This window comes from Eptatretus burgeri, chromosome 8 (genome assembly GCF_056783735.1).
Source record: "Eptatretus burgeri isolate ZD-2024b chromosome 8, Ebu_testis_v1, whole genome shotgun sequence".
NCBI lineage: Eukaryota > Metazoa > Chordata > Myxini > Myxiniformes > Myxinidae > Eptatretus > Eptatretus burgeri.
Genome location: NC_140968.1, coordinates 95,316,717 through 95,343,814, shown reverse-complemented (window position 1 = coordinate 95,343,814; position 27,098 = coordinate 95,316,717). Strand labels below are relative to the sequence as shown.

Sequence of the window (27,098 nt, the reverse complement as noted above, 5' to 3'; positions counted from 1 at the left end):
ACAATTTATTTTTTGGATTTGATCCCCTGGTTCATACCCCAGGTGGTAGGGACCTAGTGTCACAGGGGTCAGAACATAAAAGCAGTTTTAACTCAAAATTCGATATTGGGTCATTCCTGGTGAAACTTTTTGCCATCTTTCAACTTTACTTTCGGTGGGAAGTGTGGGGATTTGTGAGGGTTCGCCATTGACTTCACTCTCGTTCAGGTTATGATTGGTTAAATACAGTGGGAGATTTTAATAGGATCATGTGTGGCTTGATTTTTTTCCCTTGAGGTGTTGGTTGCTGTTTCACCTGGTCCAGGTTAAAGCTATGAGATTATCCCCACCTGGTGCTTCTAACTTTAATGCCGCCAAGTGCCTGGGTTCGTATTGTATACTTCTTGGATCAACCAGTATGTGTTTCTGAAGAGGTTATCAAGTGTGGTGTCAATGTCCAAGGCTGCTGCTGATGTGTATTCTTATAAATCCACTTGCATTTTCTTTGCTATAAGGAATAACAAGGAAATTAGATGCAGGAGGAGGCCATTTGGCCCATCATGCCTGCATTACACCAACACCAGATTAATTAAATCCGTAAAGCTCGACTTCATTTTATTGGGGTATGGGGATGAGAGAAGTGTGGCAGACTCAATGATATCACCAGGGGATGTTAAAACAACAGAGTAAAATGACAATCATGCTGTGAACAGGGGATCTTCTATAAAGTGGTGACTTAACAGAGTCCCAGCTCTTTTACAACCCCATTTCAGCCAATACTAATCACCTCGATGTCCACAATCACATTGGTTCTAAAGTATACCCTTACAATTGAATGGATTGTCATGTCAGGTATGGGAGCATGTGCCAGAGCAACGCATCGCTGCATCCACTTTCCTCCGGTACATCAGAAGCCTCGTCTGACCACCCCCAAGCCAAATGCCTGGCCCATCCCCATCTCCTTGAGATGCCGATCAACCATGAGGCACGTGGTCAGCCCATTAGCCTCCTCCACCGATGAGGCTCCCTTGTTGAGGTAATCTGTTGAGCAGGATCAGCATCAGGAAAATGAGCCACATGTCCATACAGCCACAGCTGATGCTCACAGACTACACAGATAACAAATCTCAGCTAAGAATTCTCCAAAGAGACCTGATACCGAAGGAGTTAAGTCTCCGTCTCAGATCCCTGGCCAGAGTCCAAGTCTCGCATCGGGAGAGCAAGACTGGAAGCACCAAGGACTTAAAGACTCAGACTTTCATCCTCCTGCATAGGTACCGGCAGTGCCACACTCCATGATCCAGTGAATCCATGACTCTCCATGTCCGACTTAAACATCTATCGACCTCTGGCTCACAACATGCGGAGACATGAATATCACTGCCAAGATAAGTGAATCTCACTGTGACCTCAATCTCCTCGCCCCAAACAGGTACAGACAAGATTGCAGCATCCAAGATGTCGTTGAAAGCCTGGATGTTAGTTTTGACCCAGGGAACCCATAACCGCAGCGGCTCCGACTCCTCTTTCAGTGCATGGAGGGCCCCCATAAGGATATCCAGCATGCTTGCAAATGTAACTGCATCATCTGCGAAATCAAGGTCAGATCTTAACATTCTCAAACGATGCACCGAAGTTTCATTTCTCCAACATCCTCCCCAGAATCGAGTCCACACAAGTGCTGAAAAGTGTGGGTACCAGTACACACCCCTGATAAACTCCAGTATTGGAAATAAGTCGGAGATGCTATCACCACACTTCACAGCACTCTCAGTACCAGAGTATAGTTCAGAAATCAGATTGATCAGTTTTGGTGGAACCCCACAAAGACTGAGAATTCTCCAGAGGGCATCCTGATTTACTCACTTGAACACTTTGGTGAGATCATCATAGGCTGCAAGCAGCACCTGTTGAAACTCTCGCCTGCATTTGGTGAGGACCCGAAGAACAATGATATGGTCAATCATTGACCTCTTTGTTGTAAAGCTCAACTTCTCTGGGCGCTGGTGCTCAAGCAGATGCTGGTGAACTCCATCAATGATTATCCGAGCAAAGATCTTGCCTGGCACTGAGAGCAGCATCGTCCCTCGGTTGTTGTTGCAGTACTGGCCACCACCTTTCCCTTTCCGGAGAGAGACAACAAGACCCCTCTTCCAGTCAGTTAGGATGATGCGTGTATTCCAGAGCGTAGAACTGCATGTAAGAACAGGAGTGCAGCATTTCCACCAGCATCAAAGTTCAGCGTGGATGCCATAGATCCCAGGAGCTTTACCCCCCCAGCCCCTCCCTTCAACTTGTTCAACATAACCTGTGTTTCCCCAAGTAGAGGCTGTTCACAGTTGATTGTTGAGTCAGCAATAGGGATAGTAACAACTCTCACGTCCAACTCAACAGCTGGTGTGTCAGCTTGGAACAACCACTCAAAGTAACCGGCCCAGTCGGCCTTCACTTCAGACTCCTCTGTCAAGAGCCCACCACCCTCTACTCTAACTGCAGTACACCGAGGGATGGGCTTGATAGAACGCAATGCACAAATTCCTCTGTAAGCAGGACTAGAATCACTTGACCACAGGTGATGCTCTTCCCCTTCACAGATTACTCGCACATAGACCTCATTGTCCGCCCTTAGCGAACGTACAGTTTTCGGCTTTGGCTCCCTGAACAGCTCAGCTCTGCAATCAAGCCTAGCCCTATGACACTGGTCAATGGTATCCAGTGTTCCTTGTGAGACAAAATCGTCTTTGCCTGACTATGGATTCCAAGACAACCATTGGCAACATCAAGGATGGTGGTCTTGAAGGCACTCCACAACTTTTCAGGATTCCCAAATCCCCACTCAGCCTGGTTGCAAACTCCTCTGCTAACTTCTCATCTTTGAGTTTGCCAACATCCAGCCGAGGCTGGGATGGTACCATTCTCCCAGATTTGAGCTGAAACTTCAGAGTTGCTACAACAAGCCTGTGGTCGGTATTGAGAAACTGAGCATTCCGGTAGACTTGGTAGTTCTGGAGCATCCTCCAGTGACCATCATCGAGCACAAGGTTGATATCCTTTGCCACACCGTCAGCGTTGGAATACCAAGTCCAGCGATGAGCCTGTGGGTGCTGAAACCATGAACCAGCCACCTTAAGTCCATGGCTTCTTATAAAGTCAAGGAACTTGGTGCTATTCTGGTTCACAGTTCCAGACTCATGGGGACCAACACATGCCTCATAACCATCCCTATCAGTGCCTGTCGATGCATTGAAATCCCTCAAGACTAGAAGAGTATCTCCCCTGGGGCACTGATCAACCACAGATTTCAGTGCAGCATAGAATGTCTCCCTCACAGCGAGACCACTTGCCTCAGTTGGAGCATATACAGAGACCCAAGGAAATGACACCCAAAGAGTGACGAATCCTCAGTCTCACAATACGTTCCTCGATTGGTGTTACCTCAATTATCATGTTAGTCATATTATTGGGCACAGCTGCAGCAACTCCTTAGGCATGGTTCCCATCAGAGCGACCAGACCAGTGGTAGGTGTAACCATCTGCCATGATCTCACCACTGTTCAGTCTCCGAACCTCAGAGAGTGCTGCAATACTGATGTTCAAATGATAGAGACAGGTAATCATCCTCTCTTGGAGTGAGGACATTCCAGGCACCCACCCGAAGGGACCCTCTTCGGTTAACCCGAGGAGACCGCCGTCTGGCGGACGACACCTCACCGCCACCCCTACTCGCACCACGATAATCCGACCCTGGAAAGTTACACGTGCTTTTCCTCCTATCATAAAAGAATGGGAGTCCCAAAGGCTTTGCTCCAATCGTGTCATCCGGTGAGCCACCCTGTGAAGGGCAGCTGCACAGGAGGTACTCCCACAGAGTGGGTTTCAAGTTTTATTTGCTTTATTTGTGTGTTGTGGAATGAAGTGATTAATGGTGACCGGAGTGCAAATCCTGCCACCAATCTAGAAATAGGTAACCCAACTGCAGGAGGATGTTTTCAGACACGAGATATGGATGGCCGTTGGCTCACAAGGAGCTCCTCTGTCCTTTGATGTGTTTGCTGGAATGCTGTATAATTTGTCATAACTATATGTGCCAACAATCGTCATTTCACTGATGGGCTATTAATCAAAAGATAGCAAAGTTCGGTTTTTGGCGCACATGAACGACCGATTGGCATTCGCTCCTTCCAGTTCATCCGAGTTAAGTTCCCCGGACCTGATATGTTGTGTTTTACTGTTTTATTACCTCCACCACCAAAGGTGGATGGAGGTTATATTTTCACCCCTCTCTGTTTGTCTGTCTGTGAGCGGGACATGTCAAAAAATTATGGACGGATTTGGACAAAATTTGGTGGACAAATTGATTTGAGTTTTTTGATGATCTGGATCCGAATACTGGAATTTTTTTTTTTTTAATTTCTCAAGTGATTGTTCACCATTAAGAGATGGGGCTACAAATGATATGTTGCACGTTATTTCAAAAAGTTGTGGACGGGTTATGACAACTTGGTGGATGAGTTGACAAGAACAAGCCAATTCGATTTTGGTTAATGTCTGGATGTAGATCCAGCCTATTGGTGGGATACAAAACATAAACTGTTCAGCCTGGAGGAGGGAGGTATGTGCTCTACCGAGTGCCATTCCAGTTACTTTTGTTGTTAGAGGCGGCCTTTGAGCAACTGGTTTAAACAGGCAAGGTTATACACTGCTGACTATTATGGTAGTTAATCAGAATTGAAGGCTCATTTGTAAATGGTGTAATTTAAGGTTTTGTGACTTTTTTATTTTTTGTACTCGTAGGCAGATGCTGCAGTTTTACCATGACCGTCCAGTGGATCCCAGCCACGTGTTCTCACTTTCGAAACCCTCCGTAGACAAGTCCTTATATGAGAAGTGAGTATCAAATGATTGGACATGCTTATGATGTGTCCATCCCAAGTAGTCCTAATTGCATGAAGAGTAAACCACAGTTTGTGGACTGGAAGTACGAGAAGACCAGGCAGGGTTGGCAGAAATATCCCTCCCTGAGTCATTGATGAGCTATATAAGTTTTTACTAAAATTCTGATAGCTTCATGGTATTTCTCTTGAGATGAGCCTGCATTCCAGAAACTTAGTTTGAAAATCCTTAATACTGCTGCCTTCAGGTGGATTTGAACTCATGATCTCTGGGATTCCAGTCCAGTGTCATTGCCAACTGGGTCACTGTACCTTCAGTCTTTCCACTGTGCATATGCAACTGCAGAACTAGAATCGATGGTCAACAACCGTTTTGTTGCCAATTGCAACAGGGAGCACGGAGGAGAGTGTGATTTCACGATGTAATACTGCATATTGTGGATCTTGTGACGATGACGCAGTTCCCCACAAAATTTCAGCAAAACGGCTCTTTCACTCCAGACACCGGTAATGTCGTTGAAAATTTAAAATACGTTATTCACAATTGTTACTTTGGGAAGAGAGCTTTGGTTATTTTATTGAAGCCTCCACTTTATCTTATAAATATTTTGTTGCGTTTTCATTTGACTTTTTTTATTGCTGGGGGGTGTGCCACTGATGCAGTGCCCCTTTAAGTTAGGGCAGGAATTTGGAGTTTGTTCATGGTACCGGCATTAGCTCATCTACTCTGCGAAGCACACCATGGGATATTTTATGTCCAACAACTTATGCGAGCAGATGGGACACCCAGTTTAACCTCCATCCGAGTGACGGCACACACATTGATGAATCGCTCGACTTGAGAAACACCAGGATGACTGTTGTTGGGACCGAGATTCAAACCCATGCTAGACATTTCAGTGGTGAGTGTGCGTACTTCTAGGTCATTCTGCCAGCCCTTTTGTGGGTTGGTGAGGAACATTAATGACTTAGCACTACATGGCTGCTAGTTGCATCATTTCAGCGGTGCCAACCATATAGCTGTTGTGTTGCTCCCTCATAAATGAAAGAAGAATTTTAGAATTTGGCTAAAGTACTGGTGCACAAAAACACTGTGGGATCTTCAATGTCCAAAAGCAAATGTCAGTGGATGGGACATTTGTCTTGCGCCCTGTTTATAGAACAAAAATAGGTGATCTCGGGTTGCCCTGAGAACACCTTTAATTTACACTTTGGAACTCAAACCAAATTCGTGGCACCCCCAATTTAGTCCACCTTTCCAAATGTTCTCGGGGTCCTCTCCCTCCCCCGAGCCCCCCCCCCCGAGATCGCTGACTTCGTTCTGTAAACGCAAATGCTTACTGAGGCGCCTCTTCACTGGAAGCTTACACTGGGACGACTGGTGAAAGGTCCATCACCTTTTTCTTTTTTTTTTTGCTTGTCGGCTGTTTCATTTGCAAGATTTTCATTACTTATCTGGCTATTGCCTCGTGCCGTCCAGATGCAATAATCATCGTAATCCAAAGCAAATTGTATTTTTTTTGTACTTACTATTCATTCTGGGTTTGATTATGAGGATGAAACCAAAATAAGGTATGCATGCCAAATATGAGGTCACAGCGATGTTAAAGTTTTTGAGGGGAAGAAAGTTGGGTCACCTTTTTCGTGTTCTATATTTCACGCTGTTGTGGCCAAAAGCGATCTCAGAGCACCGATTTTGAAGCACCCCGAGGTGACCTTTGTTCTATAAACGCTGCATTAGATCGTCCTTTGAAGGACTACACGTTCGTAGATGCAACGTTGAACGTGTAGTGCAGTCAGGATGAGTTTGGAGTCAGGTTTATTTATTTTTGGTTCGCGGGTGCCAGCAGTGACCACTATTTTTGTTGTGTCTGTGTGTCTGTCTGTCTGTCTGTTTGTGACTCTCTGGAGCATAGCTCCGTGACGTTTGCGATCTTGATGAAACTTGGACACAAGCTCGATATCATGGTCTTGTGTCTTTTTGTATGAGGGACGTCCCATGCCCCTTGTGGGCGGAGCCACGCCCACTTTAACTTTTTATTTATTTATTTACTTATTTATTTTTCTCGATTTTTTTTTTTTTCTCACAATTTCATTTCCTAGAAGCTGTGCGTAATGTCCATAGGTACAACATGTAATAAATAAAAATAAACCAATGTCACCCCCCGCAGGGTGACCCGTATCTTGCCAAAAGGTGACCACGTGTGACTTCTTTAAGGTCACACTGAGGTGAACAGAGCTGCTATCCACCAGGAGCGACTCCTTGAGGAATATCTGCCTACGAGAGATTCCGATGAAAATCGTTCTACAGAGTAACTATGAAAAATATGCGTTTGCCTCATAACGTCACCAAATGACGTCATAATGTCTCAAGCTTGACATATCTACAAAGCACTTATCGAGGTGTTCAATTTGAGGTATTACACGATATGGTTCCTAAAACTTGAAAATTTGATCTTGGGGTCAAATATGTTTGACCTAAGGCGCTAACCACGAAGGTCAAGGCCAATCGCCACCAAAAATTAACCAGCTGAGCGCCAGACCATGAACTATATTCCCATGAAGTTTGAAGATGATCCGATCAAAATTACTCAAAAAAATAAGGGTTTCGTCGACTCCCCTGATTTGCGACAAAGTGACCTTGACCTTTGACCTTGACCTTCAAAATTTTGTGCACTGAAAGGGACCTCTATAGGCCTCTGATATGTGAAGTTACAAAAATTTCCAATGATAACTGTGCTCTGCAGAATTTTTTTTATACGTGATTACAGACAAACAAACAAACAAACAAACAAAAAAAACATACAAGCTGACTAACATATCTTGCAAAAACTTCGTTTTGGCAAGATAAAAATCCTATTTGATTTGGTCAATTTTGACGGAAGATATAGGTTTTTACAGTAGGGCTTCCTCAAAAGCTTCCACGAACTCAATTGTACCTATCGTGGCATTGTTCATTAATGCCCGTGAACCATCGTCGCCTCCTGGCTCGTTTTTATTTTTTTTTCCCTCTATCTATGTTGACAGTGAGCAGCCTGCAGTTTGGCATGTTGATGTGTCAAGTGAGCAAATGTCACGGGAAGCTGTGAGTACCATATATGTGAGCCGAGGTCCCCCTGTGGAACACTGCACATCTATTATCAACGGTACGATGCAGCCCTTTCTTTAATGGTAATATAATAGTTGTATAGTAACTGAGGTGAGCTTGTGGAAAACGGGGTCTTGATTGTACATCCGCTAGTTGATTGAATAAAACTTAGTTGTGTTTGAGAAAGTTGAAATTCCATTCTTGGGTGAGCACATATTGACAGACTCAGGAGATTATCTAATCTTCGTGATCCATTTTGATGGCTCATGATGCTGGGAACCCAGGTTCATATTCCTTATCCTGTACCGATTTGTCATTGTCCACTAATATCCTTGTAATTTATGTACAAATACATGAATCTCAAAATCATCTCCTTGTTTGTCCTGCATGTGATATAAACGAGCTCTTTCATGAAGCATGGATCACTTTAGGAAACTAGAACGGCACTCACTCGGTAGAGTGGAGACTTCCGCCAGACTGAACGGTTTACATTTTGTGGTCCACTGATGGGCCTTAACCAAAATCTAATCAGTTTGTTCTTGTCACCTACCCAACTCGTCCACTAAGTTTTGTACGGATCTGTCCATAGCTGTTTCAAATGTCGTGCTGTATATTGTTTTTGGCCCCATCTCTCAATTGTGAAGAATTAATGAAAATATTCTTGGATCCGAATCCAGATCTTCACCAAAATCGAATCGATTTGTCCTTGTCACGCACTCAACCTGTCCACTAAGCTTTGTCTGAATCCATCCATAACTTTTTCAGATATCCTGCTCACAGAAAAACAGACACAGGCAACATAACCTTTGTCCATCTTTGGTGGATGGGGGTATAAGGTGTTTCTTTGTCATAGTGACAAACTGCATCTTGGCAGTAGGAGAGGGGGGTGGGGGAGAGTTCATGTTAAGTCTCTTGGAGTAATGCAGAATATTTTTACCAAATGTATTACTTGAGGCTAAATGGAATGGAATGAGGGGCTTCAAGCACAAGGGGGCAGTAAACTCGCACTGACTCGCACTGCCGTGTAAGGTCGCATTTTGTAATGATCAGCTTGCAGCTTGTAACATTTTATTTATTTCGAATTAACGTAATTAGTCCATGAGTGTTTCTGTGTTTTTGGTTTTGTATTTGCATAATAGTGATATTGATACTTTGATCGTAATGTTGATCACACCAACATTGTTTCTGAGCAAATGTTTTCCTGTTCCAATTGCAGTTTGAAGCTGCTTCCTTGACATTAATTTGATGGCACTGCTCGGTGTAGTCTGTTTATTGCTCTTTTCATCAAATGATGGATGAGACTTGGCTTCCATCATATCTCCATATTTCCTAGGAGGAGATGGAGGAGCTACCTTTATTGACTATGAAGAGAATTGCTTGTATGCCCTCACCATCACTGTCAGCCACGTCAAGCTGGGATGACATCAGCAGGTTTTGCCTTAAGCCCTTTTGCTTTTGCTTGAACTGCCTCCACGGTTAATTTGTTTCACTCTGGCGGCTTATTGAGCAAAACCCAAATGAGGTGATCACTTTGGCGGAGGGTGGGTGGGAGGGAGTGTTTTAATAATTTCACCTTGCTATTGAGCTGACCGTGTGTGGGTCAGTTTCTTCCCCAAGCTCTGGAAAGAAAGCCGTTCCGATGCCTGATTTGGGTACATTGCTTATGCTGTTCATTCATTACATTACAGCAAGAATGATCACCTTTATGTTACTTGTTATACCTAGGCAAATTTTTCTGGGTTTATGATGTTTACCAGGTTGTTTTGCACACATCTTCATTCATGTAAACACATTATTTATCTCACTGTTTGCTCATCTTTATGTTCTTGCCACTTTATTACTATTTACATTATTATTCACAGAAGCTTTTCTGGTCCTTTGGCAAATCATGACCTTTTATTGGCACAGGCAGTTAATATTACTGTCGTGAGAGGTCACAGCCCTCAGGAGACCAGTAATTGCTGTAACGATGGTAATTTGCTGGGCAAGCAGTGGTTTGTATGCCAAGCCAATTGGTCAGGACTTTATTTGATTCCCAATGGCAATCACATTTCATCATGCTCTCTGTGGCTCTCAACGCCAACATCGCTGGCTCGTCCTGTTATTTCCCATTTTATATGGAGCCCTAGAATTCATAAAGTTGCAAGTTTTCCACTTACAAGCTTCTATTATTTGTGCCTAAATATATGAATTATTTCGTCGCTGTGATTGTTTATATGCTGCTTTAAATGTTGTTTAATAAATCTCAATTTATGTTGCTATCACCATCATTCATGTTGATTCTTTAATTGTCGAATCTTGCTCTTCACTATTATTATGGATTCATTTACAAACTCCGCTGAACTTTAAAGAGTATGACGGACAAAAAAACTGGGATATCTTTCAGCTTTGTCTTGTCTTTGATTCCAACTTTCATTTGTTGCATCATTGGCCATTTGTCTGACCAGAGACTGTTGACACGATGTGAGAGCAATTCCTTGGTCAACGTTGATCTGCAGGAAAGTGTTTATTTATTTTTTTGAATATTTTAAAAAATCAACACTGCAGAGTTGGAGTGTTTAAACAGTGTAGTGCATCATATTGAGGGTTGGTTTGCTGCTGATTGTTGTGCCTCTTAATTTGACATCTTTCCAGCAGCAGCAGCAGCAGCATGATGGGCCATTTGATTGATCAAGTTGTCCTCCTCGCGATTTGAGTCTCACATGCTGTGGTTTTGATGTTTTTTTTTAAAAAAAAAACCCTTTGTTTTATTTTTTTCAAGATAACAGCAAACTTTCACAAATTATGGTGGAGAACAAACAGATGTGAGATTGCTGAGACAGTAGGTAGTAATATGATAAAAGAGAGTACATAGAGATTCACAGTTTGTCCTAATTTACTGGTGAGTTTTTACTTTGCTGGACTGGAGAGAAAGTTGGGCAAGATTGAGATTATTTGTGAATCCAGACACCCACAAACTATGGTAGTAGCTAGCTGCTCAGTAAGCAAGACTGAGGTCCAACATTTCAACCACTAATCTAACCGAACTCCCTTACATTTCACCATAGACTTATTGCAGTCACATGACTCCTACCCCCACTCTCCTCCCCCTTGGGAGAACTGACACGTTACGTCTGACGCATGATGCCTACACATTCCCAGATGATGACCCCTCGGTGGTCAAAACATCGGACATCAACCTTGTCTGCTGGACAGCTGTACAAGTTTGTGGTGGCTTCTCCAGCAATTTTTTTTTACAGCAGCTATACAAGTATCTCCAACAAATTTTTTGGCAAAGGTGTTGAGAAGGTAAGTGATTGGGTTCCTTTGATCATTTGATTTTGGCAGCCATTGTGAAACCGCATTTTTCATCATCCAACCTGGAATATTAACGACTCGACCGTTGTCTTGATGAGTCTGACTGCAGTATTGGCTGATAAGGGGGATAGTCTGGGTGGAAATTTAAGCTGGAAATAGTGATGATTGGATGCTATTATAGACCGCCTAAGCAAGGGCAGGAGCACTACAAATAGTTGTACGGACAGATAAGAGGATAATAGGAAAAGTAGTTTTAATTATGGGAAATGTAATATATCATTTTTTGGGTGGGACATGTGACAGGACGATAACAAAGAAGAGGAAAAGTTTGTGAAGCTTGTGCACGAATCCATTTAATGCACACCATGTTTAATAACCACTAAGGGAGTAAGGCAGTGTCGATTTGCTATTGTTAGTGATCCTCGCATGATGGAGAAGATTGATATATGTGAGCATTGTGAAGTTGGCAATCAAATACCTGGGTTTAAGCTTTGAGAATACTGTCGATTCTGAGGTTGATAAGGTACGCATGTTCAGCTTAAGCCACTGTCACACCTTGACGTTTTAGCCAGCATATGCCGACGTATGAAAAATTTGCCGACTATGCTGGCACATGTCGAATACGTTATGGGTAAGTTTTGTATACGTTAAGAGCACGCTGAAGCACGCTGGCATACGTCGTAGTACGCCGAGTACGTCGACAAATTTTCAGCATGTTGAAAATTTTTCGACGTCTGCCAGGGTATGATGCACACGTTCCGCATACGCTGGCCATAAGTTGTAGGCACGTTCCGCGATCGTTGACACACGTTGACACACGTTACTTGTAAGTTACTCATAAGTCGAGACACGTCGAGGTAATGTTTAGCGTACCCGAAACTTATTTCTAACCTATGAGTAACGTGCTTTGAACCTATGTGTAACGTATCTCCAACGCATATTGACGTATGTAGACGTATTTGACGTCTTCCGGACGACCACAGAACTTACTGAACGTGTTACTAACTTACAGCTACCGTATAATGGCGTATTGGCAGCGTTTAGGGGAATTGGTATATAAAAATGGTGTTCACACAAGAGGAACCCGTCAGTGTTCCAGACTCCATGGGTTTTTTTTTTCTTTTTTTTTTCGGCATGACGGTGATGTTGACACTTCGATTTCTAGTGCGGTTATGATTTAAATCGTTGAGCGGAAGCCTATTAATTATATTATATTATAACCGCACTAGAAATCGAAGTGTCAACATCACCGTCATGCCGAAGAAAAAAAAAAGAAAAAAAAAAAACCATGGAGTCTGGAACACTGACGCTAAACATTACCTCGACGTGTTTCGACTTATGAGTAACTTACAAGTAACGTGTGTCAACGATCGCATATCGTGCCAACAACTTATGGCCATCGTATGCGGAACGTGTGAGTCATACGCTGGCATACGTCAAAAAATTTCAACCATGTTAAAATTTGTCGACGAGCTCAGCATACTACGACGTATGCCAGCGTGCTATGACGTATGCCAGCGTGCTCTTCACGTATACAAAACTTACCCATAACGTATTTGACGTGTTCCAGCGTTTTAGATATATTTTTGATGCATCGGCATACGCTGGCTAAATCGTCAAGGTGTGACAGGGCCTTTAAGGAAGGTAGATTTTGAAAGAATGAGACAAAAAAGTTAATGGGATTTTGTAATTTCATACTATATGTATGTGGTAGGTATTTAAGAATATTGTGGAGATGCATGCAGCAGAAATTTCTCTGAGCAAAAAGGATACCAGGTACAAGCTGCTATGGTAACAGAAGGAGATGTTATTATATATGCTATTAAGGATATCATCATATAATGGAACCTTCTCAAAATTATGATATGGAGTATATGTTGTGATCAATAACATTTCTTTCAAAATGACAAACATTATAAAGTGCATTTTAATTATGTTGGAAAACCAATATGGTGGCAGATTGGATGATTTGTAAAGCAAATTACGAATGAGTTTTGCAATGAACGAGTTTCAGGCTCGAATGGAGATTGAAGTAATAGCAAGAGCATATGTGATGAAAATGGACGTTTAAGATAGATATCTGACCGATGGGAGGGTTGAGGGAGATTAGTAGCCGATGACGGTGAGATATTCTAAGTTATCCTTTTTTTAAATCAACACTGAAAGGAAAGTGTGGGGAATCCACCAAGGACATCAATTGTCTTTACTGGTAAAATATATCAACAGGTAGTGGATGTTAGGAAGCAATACATTTGAGGGTAGATTATACACCAGGACCAAGATGGCTTCCAGCCAAGGGAACTCATGGAAGTAGTGAAGGAGGTTGTATGCCTTGGTGTTCACTTAATGGTTAGGGTGGTGGGCTTGGGATCCTCGGATCCTGAGTTCAAATCCCACTCGGCTGTTGAATTAATACCAGGTAGGCTAGCTTGCTGGTATCCTGCGTCGGAGTGGCGACCCGTCCAGTATTGTACCCAATAGCCAAGGAGACTGCTTCGGCAGCACCAATGCTCTGCACAGAGTACGGTCCCAATGGATGGATGGAAGGAGGTTAGTACTGTTAGCAGTTTATTTATATATTTATTCTATGAGGTCTATAGAGTGTCTCCGTGGTGGTGTGGGTAAAGCGTTGATGTATTGTCTGTACTCTTGTGGATTGAGTCCCATGGCTGCTCAGCAGCTATTCACAGTATTTTTGTAATAAACACTTCTCAGTTTAACAGTGTATTCTTATTATTCTTCTTCTTTGGATCATCTTCAAAGGCTGTTCCTGCCTATCACGAATATTCTTACAGTGTATCACTTACAACATTACATAACAGGGTATCACTTGCATTACAGCAGTATCACAAGTGGCATTCTCTTGTCCGGGATTTATTCTAGCCTCAATAACATTCATAATTTGTCATGAACACCCCATGCTCTGTCTGTCGTAGGGCTTATGGGACTCCACCTTCACCAGCAGAGGGATTTTCGGTGGTGCTGCTGCTTTGTAGATAGTATTTTAGTTCCCATCCCAAGTTGCTCTGAGGAATTATAAGTCAACCACAGTGTTGTCTGGCATCACCTTTGGATTAGAACAGGTGGGACACTCGTTTTGCTTTCAGCTTGTGCTTCATTGCCTTGTGCCGTCCTGGGATGGTTTCTGAGTTCATATACCCCAGTAGGATGCCGAAGTATATCGGAGACCCTGTTTATGCTGGAATCGTTGAGAGCGCACGTGAGATGCTCAAATTCCTTTTCGAGTTGATGAACTTGAATCGTTCTTCCTGAATCCATGGGAACGTTAATTTATTTATATTATTTTCAAAACTTCTTTGTTTAAACAATAACCTTGCAACTGAAATGTCTGCTAACAACAATGAGTTTTTGGCTGAAAAAGCAAGTATTGATTGAACCACCTATTGCCCCAAAAAAGGAAATTGCTAAGAAGAATGTTTGCTCAAAGAAAGTTTAACTTCATATATCATTTTAGAAGGGTTGGGTGGTGTGGGGGGGGGGGTGGTCTGTGGGAGGGGGTGAGAAAATAGCAGAGAAGGGTAAGATTTGGTGGTGTTGCAAGTCTCAATGGCGTTAATGACGCACTGTGATTCATACCTCTATATTGGGATTATGCTGCCAGTCGTGTGATGAGGGAGGGTTGTTTGCATGGCTGGTGTGTATGAGAAGATGGGTGCTTTAGCTGTTTTGTTGTGTTAGCATTGAGAAAGATTTTGGGTGTGGAGGAGGGGGAGTGTCACCTGTCAGGGTTAGTTTTTTTTGAGGGTGTGTTGTGTCTTCATTGTAACATGTTTTTATAGTTTTGTACCTTGCATTTAAAAACTTGGTGTGTGGTTAGAGTGGGGGAGGGGGGGGTGTTGATGTAAATTATTCAGTAAGATATTTAAGTCTCATCAAACTACAATGTGATGAGCAGAGGTCGGGTTCTTAAGTTAAAATCACCATTTTGTTACATTCTTGATGATGGCGTAACCACCTGTTGATATGCTTCCTTCCTGCTCATTTTCACACCTCATCACCATGGGGACAATGATTCACTGATTGGACCCTTTTGAAAGCCCCTGCTCCCTGCACCCACCCATCCCCCCTCCCCCAGTTCTTCCCAAACTGCTCTTTCCTGCCAGGCTTGCACTGTCTGTTTCATCTTCAAGTTCACCTTTTAAATGAGATCTACAAGTAGACCTTCACTGACCTTGTCTGCTTGCTTTCTTGGCATATTGCAGATGATGCATCTGCTTGGACAGGGTGCCATGGAGGTTAGAGCAATGTCGTTAATGCAATAACTTTATTGAAAATAAATGACATAGCTTGGTGTCCATTTTGGATTTTATTCTGTCGAAAAGTAATTATTTTATCTTTAGAACCACTGAGCCAATCAATCCTAAACTTGAGGCACAGCATCAGTGTACCCAGGTGCTGTAAGTTTGAGAAGTTGCTCCCTGAAACCAAGATGCATGCTGCCTTCATCCAATCAAAATGCTAATTGTTTTTACACTGTCACATTAGAACAAAAATTTGTGTCTCATCCTCGTGTCTCCCCTCTGCCACCACCTCATGTCTCTCCTCTGCCGCCGCCTCCCTACTTTGATGGCCATCTCCTCTCCTTCATTTGCATCCTCTTTTTTTCAACGTCGTCTGTGTCTCGTATTTTCGCCCGATTATGCCTATCCTTCCACACTCATCCCTTGCCCCTCAAGGGCAAATCACATGACTGTCCTTGATCCAAAACTACAACTGATTTGGGCATGGTTCCACTTGCCTGGGCAAATCCCTGGCTAGTCACCCAACCGTACTGTTCTCCAACAACGATAAATGCTTTTGAGCTATGTAAGTTGCTAGTTACTTGTCGCTTTTACGAGGATTCTCAACTTGGTTCACATTTCTCTATTATCCACTTAACTGGCATTGCAAAGACTAAACGAGTTGAAAATAAAACAACAACAATCATGCATGTGTTACATTTGGAGTCCCTTGTCCCGTCTGAGCTGGCCCCCTGCCTCACATCTTACAAAGCTTGGCGTCTTGGAAACGATGGACTTCAAAATTCATGGAATCTCCCACGATGAAGCCGCGTCTCTGCGCCTATCACTTTTCTCACATCGTAGACAGGTCGGTGATCTCTCTGTCTTCTACTGCCTCCTTTCTGGTCTTGCGCTCTCTGCCCTTTCCATTCTCTCCCCCTCTCTCCCAGGCTTCTTCAGAGTGCACATGATCTGCCAGTAACCCTTTCTGGGGACTCTCCCAAAATCTGTCGCTGCTCACCTTCACTCACTCGTTCCTCTTTTTTTGTCACCTGTGGAACCAACTTCTTCAATCTCATTCTCCCCACCAGGTATTCAAGGTAGCTGTTCCCTAGCATCTCAGGTCATCCCACATCCACAACCATGATCTTTTGTACTCCCATTAACCCCCTCCCCCCAAAGCCCAGCCCTTTCTGAGTTTCCAGGATTTCCTTTTGCAGCTGTATCCATCTTGTCCACACCGTGTTCTCCCCTTGCCCTCATTCTTCCCCACATCTCCCTTTTTATCCATGTCTCCCTCTATTTGGTCCTCCTTCAACCCTACTGTTCGTGTGTTGCCCCCCCCCACCCCCTCCTCTTTCTACTGTTCTTTTCATTCTGTTACATCCTGATCTGATCTGTGTTCAAGCTCTTCAACGAGCCTTAACACCATATACAAAGAAGTCCCATAACAATAATTACAACCTCAAACCACTCCACTCAATTAAAGCCAAACCTTACCATATATTTGTCATATGTACTGTTTGTATATCCTTGGGAGAATTTTGACCAGAGTACCAGCATGCAATGGCCGACTTTATTTGAAAGGTATTAACAAAAGCGGCGCCCGGCTTTACGTCTGTCAAAAGGAATGGTGCATTCTGATAAAATTCACTGCTTACAAAGCACCATGATGACAGGGTCAGGAATCAAACCGAGATTAGACGGCTCGTAGGTGAGTCTGCTGCCCTCTGAACTATTCCTTCAGCCCCAATTAATGGTTACGAACATTTTTTTTCAATCAAACTCACATTGGTTTGTGTTTGTGCTTCTAAATCACTTTCTGTAATTTAACATGAGTTGAGACTTTGCATATGACCTTACGTCTTTTCTTATACAGTATTTAAAGTCCTGTGTAATCGTCTGGTATTGGAAGCCATGTTAAGTCTCTGAAGTATTAAATTCCAGGGTTTCCTGGAGAGAGTAACTATAACTACGAGTATAAAACAATTGAAATCGGTTTCTTCAATCCCTCTGTGATCTGAAAATATAGACCCTGTCGCATAATATTTTTCATTCCTGTTCGGTGTTGTAACAGATCATTTTAAGCGTTTTCATAGAGAATTACTTGTATATATCTGAGTCGCGACCTGCTACCGACAAGTTCGGACAGTGGATAAGACTTATGAACATGATGTTCGTAATAGGATAGTAATTGTGGTGTGGCTGATTTAGGGGGTTTTTTTTCTTGTTTTAAACTGCTTTCATGGAAATGACATGCAAGATCTCCCAACTGCTTTCCGTCATGCTATCGTATATTTGGGGAATTTTTCAGCCAAATAACAAACTGGCAAGAATGATACAACCGGCTGTCTGGGTGACACATAGATCTTGAGAAACCTAACCCTGACCTTTATAGTTTTAAGGTTTGTGGTTTTTAACTAACTCTCAGGGTTTTCTCTAAACTATTTTATTCTTCATACTTTGTCAGGTGTTTTGTGCAGTCTATCTTGATTCTCATGAATGTTTTGATGTTCATAATTTTAATTTTGTCCATCAGCATTTTGTCTTTCAGTCATTTTTCTAAGCAGATTTAGAGTCGAGTCTAGAAAAGATGGCAATGCAACTTTAAATTGAAGCAAAGTCTAACTCGTGAAAATATGTCACTGATAAAGTTGTTTTGATTGCCTACGTAGTCTAAAAGTCTCAACTAGTTCCAATGGTCTCAGATGGGATATATTTGAACACTGTCTTTTTATTTTGTTCATTGAGTCATAATATCCTTATCTTTCATACAAATCTGTGCAAGTGTGGTGTCCACAAATTACCATTCCAAATTCACTCGGTCACTAGAGGGTTGTGATCGGAGATCACTGATGGTTCTCGGTAAAGCCGACTCGTAATATTAGCCAGAATTTCAAGTGCTGAGGTAGCACTTGAAATTGTCTCATGATTAAAATTTTTTTTTTTAAGTGGGACATTACGGACACCAAAAGTAAAGACACTTATTGCCTCCCTCCTGGAACCATAACCATAATAATTGGAAATTGGTGGGGGGGGGGGATTGGAATATTAAATAATTAAACAATGGAAAAATATTCTTCAAATAAACACGACTCCAAGATTGAGCACTTAATGCCTCCCTCCAGGAATCAATAAAATGAAATGTGAAACAATGATGCGGTTTACTGAATTTTGAAAGAACATTTCTCGATATTCTTTTGACTTTTCTTTCGTTTCCAGGTGTCTCTGGTGATGCATGACGTCACATTTACTGCAAATGGTGCCCCGGCAAGAAAAAGCGTAGTGTGTTGCCTGGTTTATAGAGACCAAATCAGCTACACAGGTTCAACAAAGCTTCAGGATGACCAATGCAAGGCAACCACCATTGAGAAAAACGATTTGTGAGTGGCACAAAAGGTTTATAGAGACTGGTAGCATCCTGCAGAGGAAGGGGGCAGGCCTGCCAACAAAAAGTGGTGAGGATATTGAGTGTGTTCGTGAGTTGTTCGAGCTGAGTCCCCAAAGTCAATTCGGATTCAGATGATGATCTTGACAAAACTTGAGAAACGTTCTTTCACACGCAGCAAAGCACATCGTTATATCTATCCCATTTCATTGTTATTTTTTATTGCAGTTTAAATTTGGAACGGCAATTTGTGGACACCCTGAAGAACAATTGCAAAGTTTATTTGTGCAGTTTAATGGGATTAACATTGCAACGTTTTTATGAAACTGCTGTTCACTTTGCAACACTGCAAACATCCACCTTTCCCTTTCTAGAGAAACTGTGGAAAATTGAATTTTGATCATGAGGAGATTGTGAATGACAAGACTCGCTAGTTATGTTATCCTATCTGATGCCCTTGCTATGCTTCATTATGTTATGATGTTATCATGTGCAATCTATCGACAAAATTCACAATCTTTTTCATTTCAAACCAGCTGATGCACTCTCCCGGACGAAAGTTGGAGAACACCCCCATTTTTCAGTTTTTCCTGAAATTTAATCATATCAGTTCAAGTCCAGTGAATAACCTGAAATGGTACAAAGCCAAGCGGTAAACTGCCAGAGGTTAAAAAAAAACAAAGTTTAGGTTACCAAAAACTGAAAAATAATGTAAATTTCAGAGTTGTTAAAAAGGCCCTTTTCAGGGAACAAGTAATGGGTTGGTGACTGCAGCTGTTCTGCAGCAATGGAAGTAAATTAAGCCTTGAAAGTTGATGCAAACAATTCCTATAAGTGTCCCAACTTTTGTGATTAGTTACAAACCCTCTGTCTGTATAAAAGCAGTGTTGGAACAGACTATGTTGCTACACCCTCTGAAGCATTATTTGGACAATATTTCACTTCAGGAAGTAGTATATTGCTATCATAATGGTAAGAAAAAGACAATTAACAAAGGAAGACAGATAGACCATTATAACCCTTAAAAGTGTCGGTCTTTCCTTTCGAGAAATTGCAAAGGAAGCCCAGGTGTCAGTGAGTACAGTTTCCTACACCATCAAAAGGCAATTGGAAACTGGAGGAAACTCTGACAGGAAGAGGTCTGGCAGACCCAAAGCCACAACACAATCAGAAGACAAGTTTCTGAGAGTCAACAGCTTGCGTGATCGGTGGCTCACAGGACAGCAGCTTCAAGCACAGCTTAACACTGGTCGAAGTAAGGAAGTCTCAGTTTTAACTGTGAAGAGAAGATTTCGAGCTGCAGGTTTGACAGGTCGAGTGGTGGTAAGAAAACCATTGCGAAGATGGCAAAATATTGAAAAAGAGGCTTGCCTGAGCCATGAAGCACTGCCAGTGGACTACTAAAAACTGGAAGAAGGTCTTATGGACCGATGAATCAAAATTTGAAATCCTCGTTTCATCACGCAGGGTTTTTGTACACTGTCGAGTCAGCGAAAGGATGGTTCCTCAGTGTGTGACACCAACTGTCAAACATGGAGGAGGAAGCATGATGATTTGGGGCTCTTTTGCCGGATCCAGAGTCGGCGACTTGGTTCAGGGTGCCAGTCAGTCTGTGCAAAAGGGCTGCCACAGCATTTTGCAGCACCATGCAATACCCTCTGGTCTACGCCTAGTTGGTCAGGGGTTCATCCTGCAGCAAGATAACGACCCAAAACATACCTCCAGGTTATGTCAGAACTACCTTAGAGGAATTGAACAAGACTGTAGGCTTCAAATCATGGAATGGCCAGCACAGTCTCCAGACTTAAACCCCATTGAGCTGGTTTGGGATGAACTGGACAGAAGGGTGAAAGCAAAGCAACCTACAAGTGCAACACATTTGTGGGAACTTCTGCAACAGTGCTGGGAAGAACTTTCCGAACAATATTTGATTTCCATTGTGGAAGGAATGCCACGAATATGTTCGGCTGTTTTATTTGCAAAAGGTGGCTACTTTGATGAGTCAAAAATGTAGATTAAATTTTGTTCAACAAAACGATTCCATTATTTCTTTTTTATATTCAATTGTTTATTTGTTCTATGCTTTAATTTCATAGTACATTGAAACATTAAACTGCTTAAATTTTTGTAAAAACTGGAAAAATGGGGGTGTTCTAAAATCTTTGACCGGTAGAGTATACACTTAAGGCTGATGGGATAGTATCGAGTTTAATATGATGGGAGGCCATAGAACAACAATCCTGAACTGGAAGCACCACATACCAGGATCAGTGCATGATGGAAAAACTCAGTGACCGGACTGGTTGCTGAGCAACCATGGACGCCATCTTAGGAGGCTAAATCTGGCAGGGTCTCCGCGTCAAGGTTCTCGTTCCCCTTCTGGTGATCTTGGCCCTCCCGGATGGGGAATTGCGTTCTTGACTTCCCACCCTTTCTACTTATGATGCACGGCTGAGTGAAACCTTAGGTAGGATGCTGGCTATATAGCGCAGTGAATCAATGGAGCACAACCTCCCGTATATTTCTTACACGTTATGTCGAACCAATGGGGAAACAGACAATTGAGCAGGTTGGAAACAGTTTATAAACTATTTAGGAAAGGCACTTGCTTTCAGGCACAATTTACAGAATTGATGCAGTGTCACAAATAACAGACCTTAACCCATTGCACATTCTTCGTTCACTGGGCGCAAGCCGGCAGACGTACATTGGTCCCAAAGTAGAGGGCGGAGGGAAAGGAATGGAATGCGGTTAGTGTGTGGGTGTGCTATGTCAGGAGAGGTGCAGCGTATGCAGTGCAGGCTCTCGAGGAGAGGTGGGATATGCGTGTCAGTACCTCGCTGAGATGGGTCAAGAGGTTAATCCCTGATTACTCTCTTTAGCGCTCTTGTGTGCATCTCAAGGAGATGAATTAGAATGTAGAGACAGAAAGGAAAGATCGTGTCTGTCAGTATGTGAGCTGCTCCGCCCCAAGGACCTCATGCTGCTGTTCACTCTCGGAGCCTCGCCCCAGCTCAACTTGTCTCGCTCCATCCCTCAGCTCAAAACAGGTCGTTCTGGTTCACGTTCAGGTCCCTTGATGCATGAGTCAGCAGCGATCTGTGGAGCGTCATAGCCTTTATTGGCCTTGGGTGAGGCGGGGCTTCGGGGAGCAAACACCCTTGGATCCCTGCTTGTCACATTCCCATTGGTGGTCTTGCGATGTCGTTGACCGGGCAGCCCCGCCCACTCGTCATGCAGCCTCCACCATGGGGGCCCCGCCAAGTCTCAATCTCCAGGAGTTTTTACTCGGTGCTAGCGTGGTGTGGTTCTCACACCCAGCGCTAAGATTGACTTGTTAATGGATTTGATTATGTTTTGTAACATAATGTGTGTAACATAAATGGATTGCGCTGTGTGAAGTTGCAAGGGAAGAGAGATTTTAGAAGGATTGAAATGGATTGAGGACCGGACGGATTTTAAATGGATTAATGAAGATGGGGATGGAGAGGTTTGAGAGGGAAAGGATGAGTTCTTGGGATGGATAGATGACCAGGGGGATCTCAAGGTGGGAAATTACAAAGGGGATAGATCCTGCTCAGCACCCACAATGCATTGTCCCTGTCTTGTTATGAGGGTAAAGGTAACCTGACTAAACACAACTACTAATTAAATATCCACCTAAAGATCCCTTATGTGTTGAGTGTGTCACCCCAGGGTCTTATATGCATATATATTGTTGCGGGCCGGGAGGGGGGAAATGAGAAGACCACGAGGGGGGGAGGCTATCTCGGCTCCCACCAAACTCCCCGGAATTGTAGGCCGTTGCACACGGATAATTCCATGACACGGCGGGTCACTAACCGACCGTGAACGCCAATGACTCAACCATGTGACCTGGGGTCCTCCCAGCTCTGGGTTAACCGAGTTACCTAATTAATCATGTGATTTAATTACCGGGGAACACGCCCTCGGTACGCCTTGGCCGAACCGGATCACTTTACCTGACCGGATGCAGCCGAGCGACACTGCCAAAGACGTACCGGCAAAAAGGAATGGATCATTGGGAATAAAGTCCCGGCTCAGCGAGGATTCGGATCATGCTGGATCAATGAAAGAACAGACAAAAACGAGCTGGGAACATTTCTAATAATTTATTTACAAGCAGGCGAGGAAAGTTATGTGGTACTGTGAATAGTTTTATTGGTGTGTGTAATGCAGGGAGAGAAAGAAGTGTGAGGTGCGACAATAATACAAGAAACTTACCAAAGCAGACACAGAGCAGACTTAACCCGAAATAATAATAATCTTCTGCAATCTTAACTTACGAGGACAAGCGCCAGGACAAACACACACACACACACACACGCACACACACACACACACACACACACACACACACACACACACACACACACACACACACAACCCGATGAAGAGGAGTTAATGAAGAGAAAAAGGAGGAGAGGAGATGAGGCTAACGGTCTTGGAAAACTTTGCACGATTGCCCGATCGCGCCACCAATACGTTTTGGGGGGATGCTCCGCTGGGCAATACCTTCCTGACAGCTGGCACACCGTTTCTTGCTTCGTGCAGCGAGAATGAGACGCGACCATCGGGCATGAAGGGAGGGACTTGGGTGTCAAAGGCAGTGTCGAGAGCGAGTGGACGGAGTGGTAGACGGAACCAGGTGGGTGGGTGGAGTCAGCGATGTGTGGGCAGAGATGTGGAGGCGGAGTCGCAGGCGATGACAGAAGGGCGGGTGAAGAAGGCGGAGTTATCGATCCCAAGCCGGGCAGAACAAGCCAACAAGAATGAAGAAAGGACGATGGGCAGGAACGACGCTCGAACGATTCAGGAACAACGAGCAGGAATAACGACGACTCTTCTTCCACCGCCCCACGACCCATCCTTTTATAGATCCCAGTGGTGCGGGGCAGGGGCGATGACCCGAAGTGATGTGTCGTCACCCGAATCGGGTCCTCTGGTTAGGCCCCTGCCAGCACACAGGCCGCCCACCATGACCGGAAGCGGCTCCACTTCACTTCCGGCCAGATGGTTCCAAGGTGCGGAATCGTCTCGCTCCAAGCCCCATGATATGAATCGCCCTGCACTGAACTCCGCGACATGAATTGCCTTGCACCGATCTCCTGGACTGTGCCCCGGCGACCCGTGATTGGCGCTGGTCAATGTGCCTGTTCCATGGTGCGCCACGCGGCCCGAGCGATCCGGCTGCACAGCACGTCTCTGCCTGATCGTAGCTTCGCCGGGCGGAGAGTCGAGACGCCTGCCGTCCGTGGGGAACACCCGTGGCCGCCGGTGGGGATCGAAGGTAAGATGTTATGGCAAACCCATGCACAGACGGTAAAATGTGTGCCATTCGTGCCCTGCTCTTTGCGATAATAAAGTGTCACGAGCGACGCACAGGTCTGCCTTCAAGCACGTTCCGTAAAATGCGCGTAAATCCACCATTAAGCACGTGGCCAGCACGCGGGTCTGCCCGATTCTGCTATCGTGCATGTTGGGCCAACTCCGATCTGTGTCAGGAATTGAGGGGAACGATCGGATATAATAATTAGATGGAGAAATGGAGGGAAAAGAAGATGCCGATATAATAAAATCCAGAAATGGGTTGAAAGAACGAGCTGCTAGTGTCTTGCACACTTGTGTTCTGTACAACATGGCATAGTGGTTGTTTTTCTATTATCGGCCTCTGACGATGTAGCTATTGGCACCAAGCTGCCAGCCACACTCTCGCTGATATTGGGTCATTTGCTTCTGTGTTGTGAAAAACAACATCTGTGCAGCCTCTTTAAGAGATATTCGTTTGTTTGCCTTTTCAATGCAACCAGCGATCTCATCGGAGATCATCGGAAGCTCTAAACTATCATCTCGAGCTGCCGAGCATACTCTATGACTTGGCACAAAAGTTAGGTTGAGGGATCGCTTGAGGACGGGAGCTCTGCGCGTGCCGTGCTATGCCGATCGGGTGTTCGAGCGCAGTGCCTGCTGACCTACGCGAAGACCCAAATTTGGATTTACCTCAGGAATAAGCAGAAAAGAAGAGTATAAATGAAGTTAGTGGTGTAAGCAAACCTAGCTATGAGATCCCCACAACGCACGTCCTGTTGTCCCGCTAGACAAAAGGGAAGGGACTCTCTAAACATATATTAATGGAATAACTGTCTGGGGACCACTATATGTTGGATGCCATTGCCTCGGAGACATGCGGTTCCGAGAACTGTAACACTATATACCGTCTTTTCCATTGTGTAGACTGTCTGTTATATGTGTACATTTTATTGTTGTCGCCAGATAACATTTGCTCATGATGGGATAAAATTTAAAAATATGACAATTGTATAAGTATATAATGAAATTATTATTCTTCCACAATTAGAAAACAAAAGCATTTGACCAAAAACAAGCAACAATGCAAATGAAGACAAATAAATTATGACAAAGGATGAAATGAAAAATTTTGCAACAGTGACTTACTGTAGTGCAAACAGGGACATTGTAACAACCATGCTGGGAATCCATGCAGAAGAGGTGTCTGGCTTTGCCACTCACAGTCACACTGCTGAATTGGACTTTCTCATGGACATTGTAGTGTCTATAATATGTATGTCTTCATGTTACTCGATTTCGCACTCTATAATCTTCGAATTTAAGCACAGGTGGGTGAATATTAGTTGCCATTTGGTCGTGTTTTTAGCAACTGGAAGACTCCATATATAACACAAATACAGCACATACTTGCTGTCCTCTTCAAAAATATTGCTTTATTTCTTTGCCATTATAAATGAGCCTTTGAGCCCTGAGAAATAACATGGGCTGTTCCACATCCAGAGCAAAATTGAGTGAACTGCATTAAAGTAATCTTTCAAGGTTAGTACACCTTTGATGTTAACGGCTGTTTTCAACACAGACTTATTGGAGGCTGATACTGATGTTTTTTTTTGTAAACTTGAATCTTGAAGCCATTTTTCTCTAACCTGCATGATGTTGGAGAGCCCAATTTACTTCTTAGCAGCTGAAATGTCATATCAACAACGTAATATGTACTTTCTTATTATTTGAAGGATTTTAAAAATAAGGCATGCATTATATTCGATAACATTTGCTGGCATCACCTTGGTGTGTCCCTTTAATGTTCAATGTTGCTTCAAAATCTGTTTATATACATGAACATTCAAACTTTTGTCACCTCCAGTTTCTTGAACTTGTGCCCATCTGGTTTAACATACATGCAGCCTTTTACCTTCACTCAATGGCCCATTCCAGTTAATGCCTGCAAACCTACTCCTCCATCCCATCACTGACTTCCCCCTCTACACGTCCCCCTTTACCCATTCATACGGTATACTCCCACATACCTTTTCACCGACTTCCTCCTTTACCCAGTTTCTCCTCTGTTTGTCGACTCCTTTCATGTGCGTATTCAACCAGTTCACCAAGTTATCTGGGTCATCCCTGAGTCTATTTCAAATTGAGCAATTTCAGTTATTCTTTGGCACCATCTACTGTCTCAGTGGTGGTGGTCATAAAAAATGTACGTGAAGTGCAGAAATGGCAATATAAAAAACAAAGCACAATATAGAAACTCGACAGCACCTTAAAATGCAAAATGCCTCTGTTTTGTACTCGGACTAAACTTGACAAAAAAGAGGTTAAAAAAAAAACAACGTAAAAATGATTAATTAGTGTTCTCCATATTCTCATGAAGGTTTTTTTTTTTGAAAATTTGATGACAAAAGCTCAAATGGTAAAAGATTGTAACCTGGAAAGACACACTGAAGCTCAAATCGTAAATAACTAAAAAAACAGAAAACCCGGTCATCTGCGCAGCATGGTGGACTGGTTAATATGTCCAATTTGTACTTACTGAGACTTTGCCTTTTTTTTTTACCCAACTATTAAATAGTGTTCTCCACATTGTCATAAAAAGGGTTTATTGAAAATTTGAAGACAAAACCTCAAATGGTAATAAAGTTTTATGGCCTGGATAGACAGACAGATGCACAGAAGCAATTGAAAAACACCATCTCCCATAACATGGCGGACAGGCTAATAATGTAATGGTACTGATGGCAGATGATTGTTGAGTTATGTATCATATCAAAACTTCACGATACACATTTCATGTTATGTTTGGTGGCATTCCCTGTCCTGGGTTGATGGCAAGAATCATGTGTTCGCAAGATTTACATACTACTTATTTTCCTACCAAT

General features: G+C 43.3%; 1 protein-coding gene across 3 annotated transcripts in view; it reads left to right on the top strand.

The window, feature by feature from the left end:
• ZWILCH (zwilch kinetochore protein) overlaps positions 1-10,224 on the top strand; it is a 66,538-nt gene extending 56,314 nt beyond the window's left edge. The window contains exons 16-18 of one of the 3 annotated variants that reach the window (XM_085893074.1): positions 4,774-4,866; positions 7,899-8,017; positions 9,293-10,224. In XM_085893074.1, coding sequence (XP_085749200.1) covers positions 4,774-4,866; positions 7,899-8,017; positions 9,293-9,381 — 301 coding nt within the window. In that variant the 3' untranslated portion in view covers positions 9,382-10,224. Of the gene's footprint in view, positions 1-4,773; positions 4,867-7,898; positions 8,018-9,175 lie in introns of all 3 variants that reach the window. The other 2 variants (XM_085893075.1, XM_085893076.1) reach the window with 2 other exon arrangements.
• Positions 10,225-27,098: the final 16,874 nt, after the last annotated feature.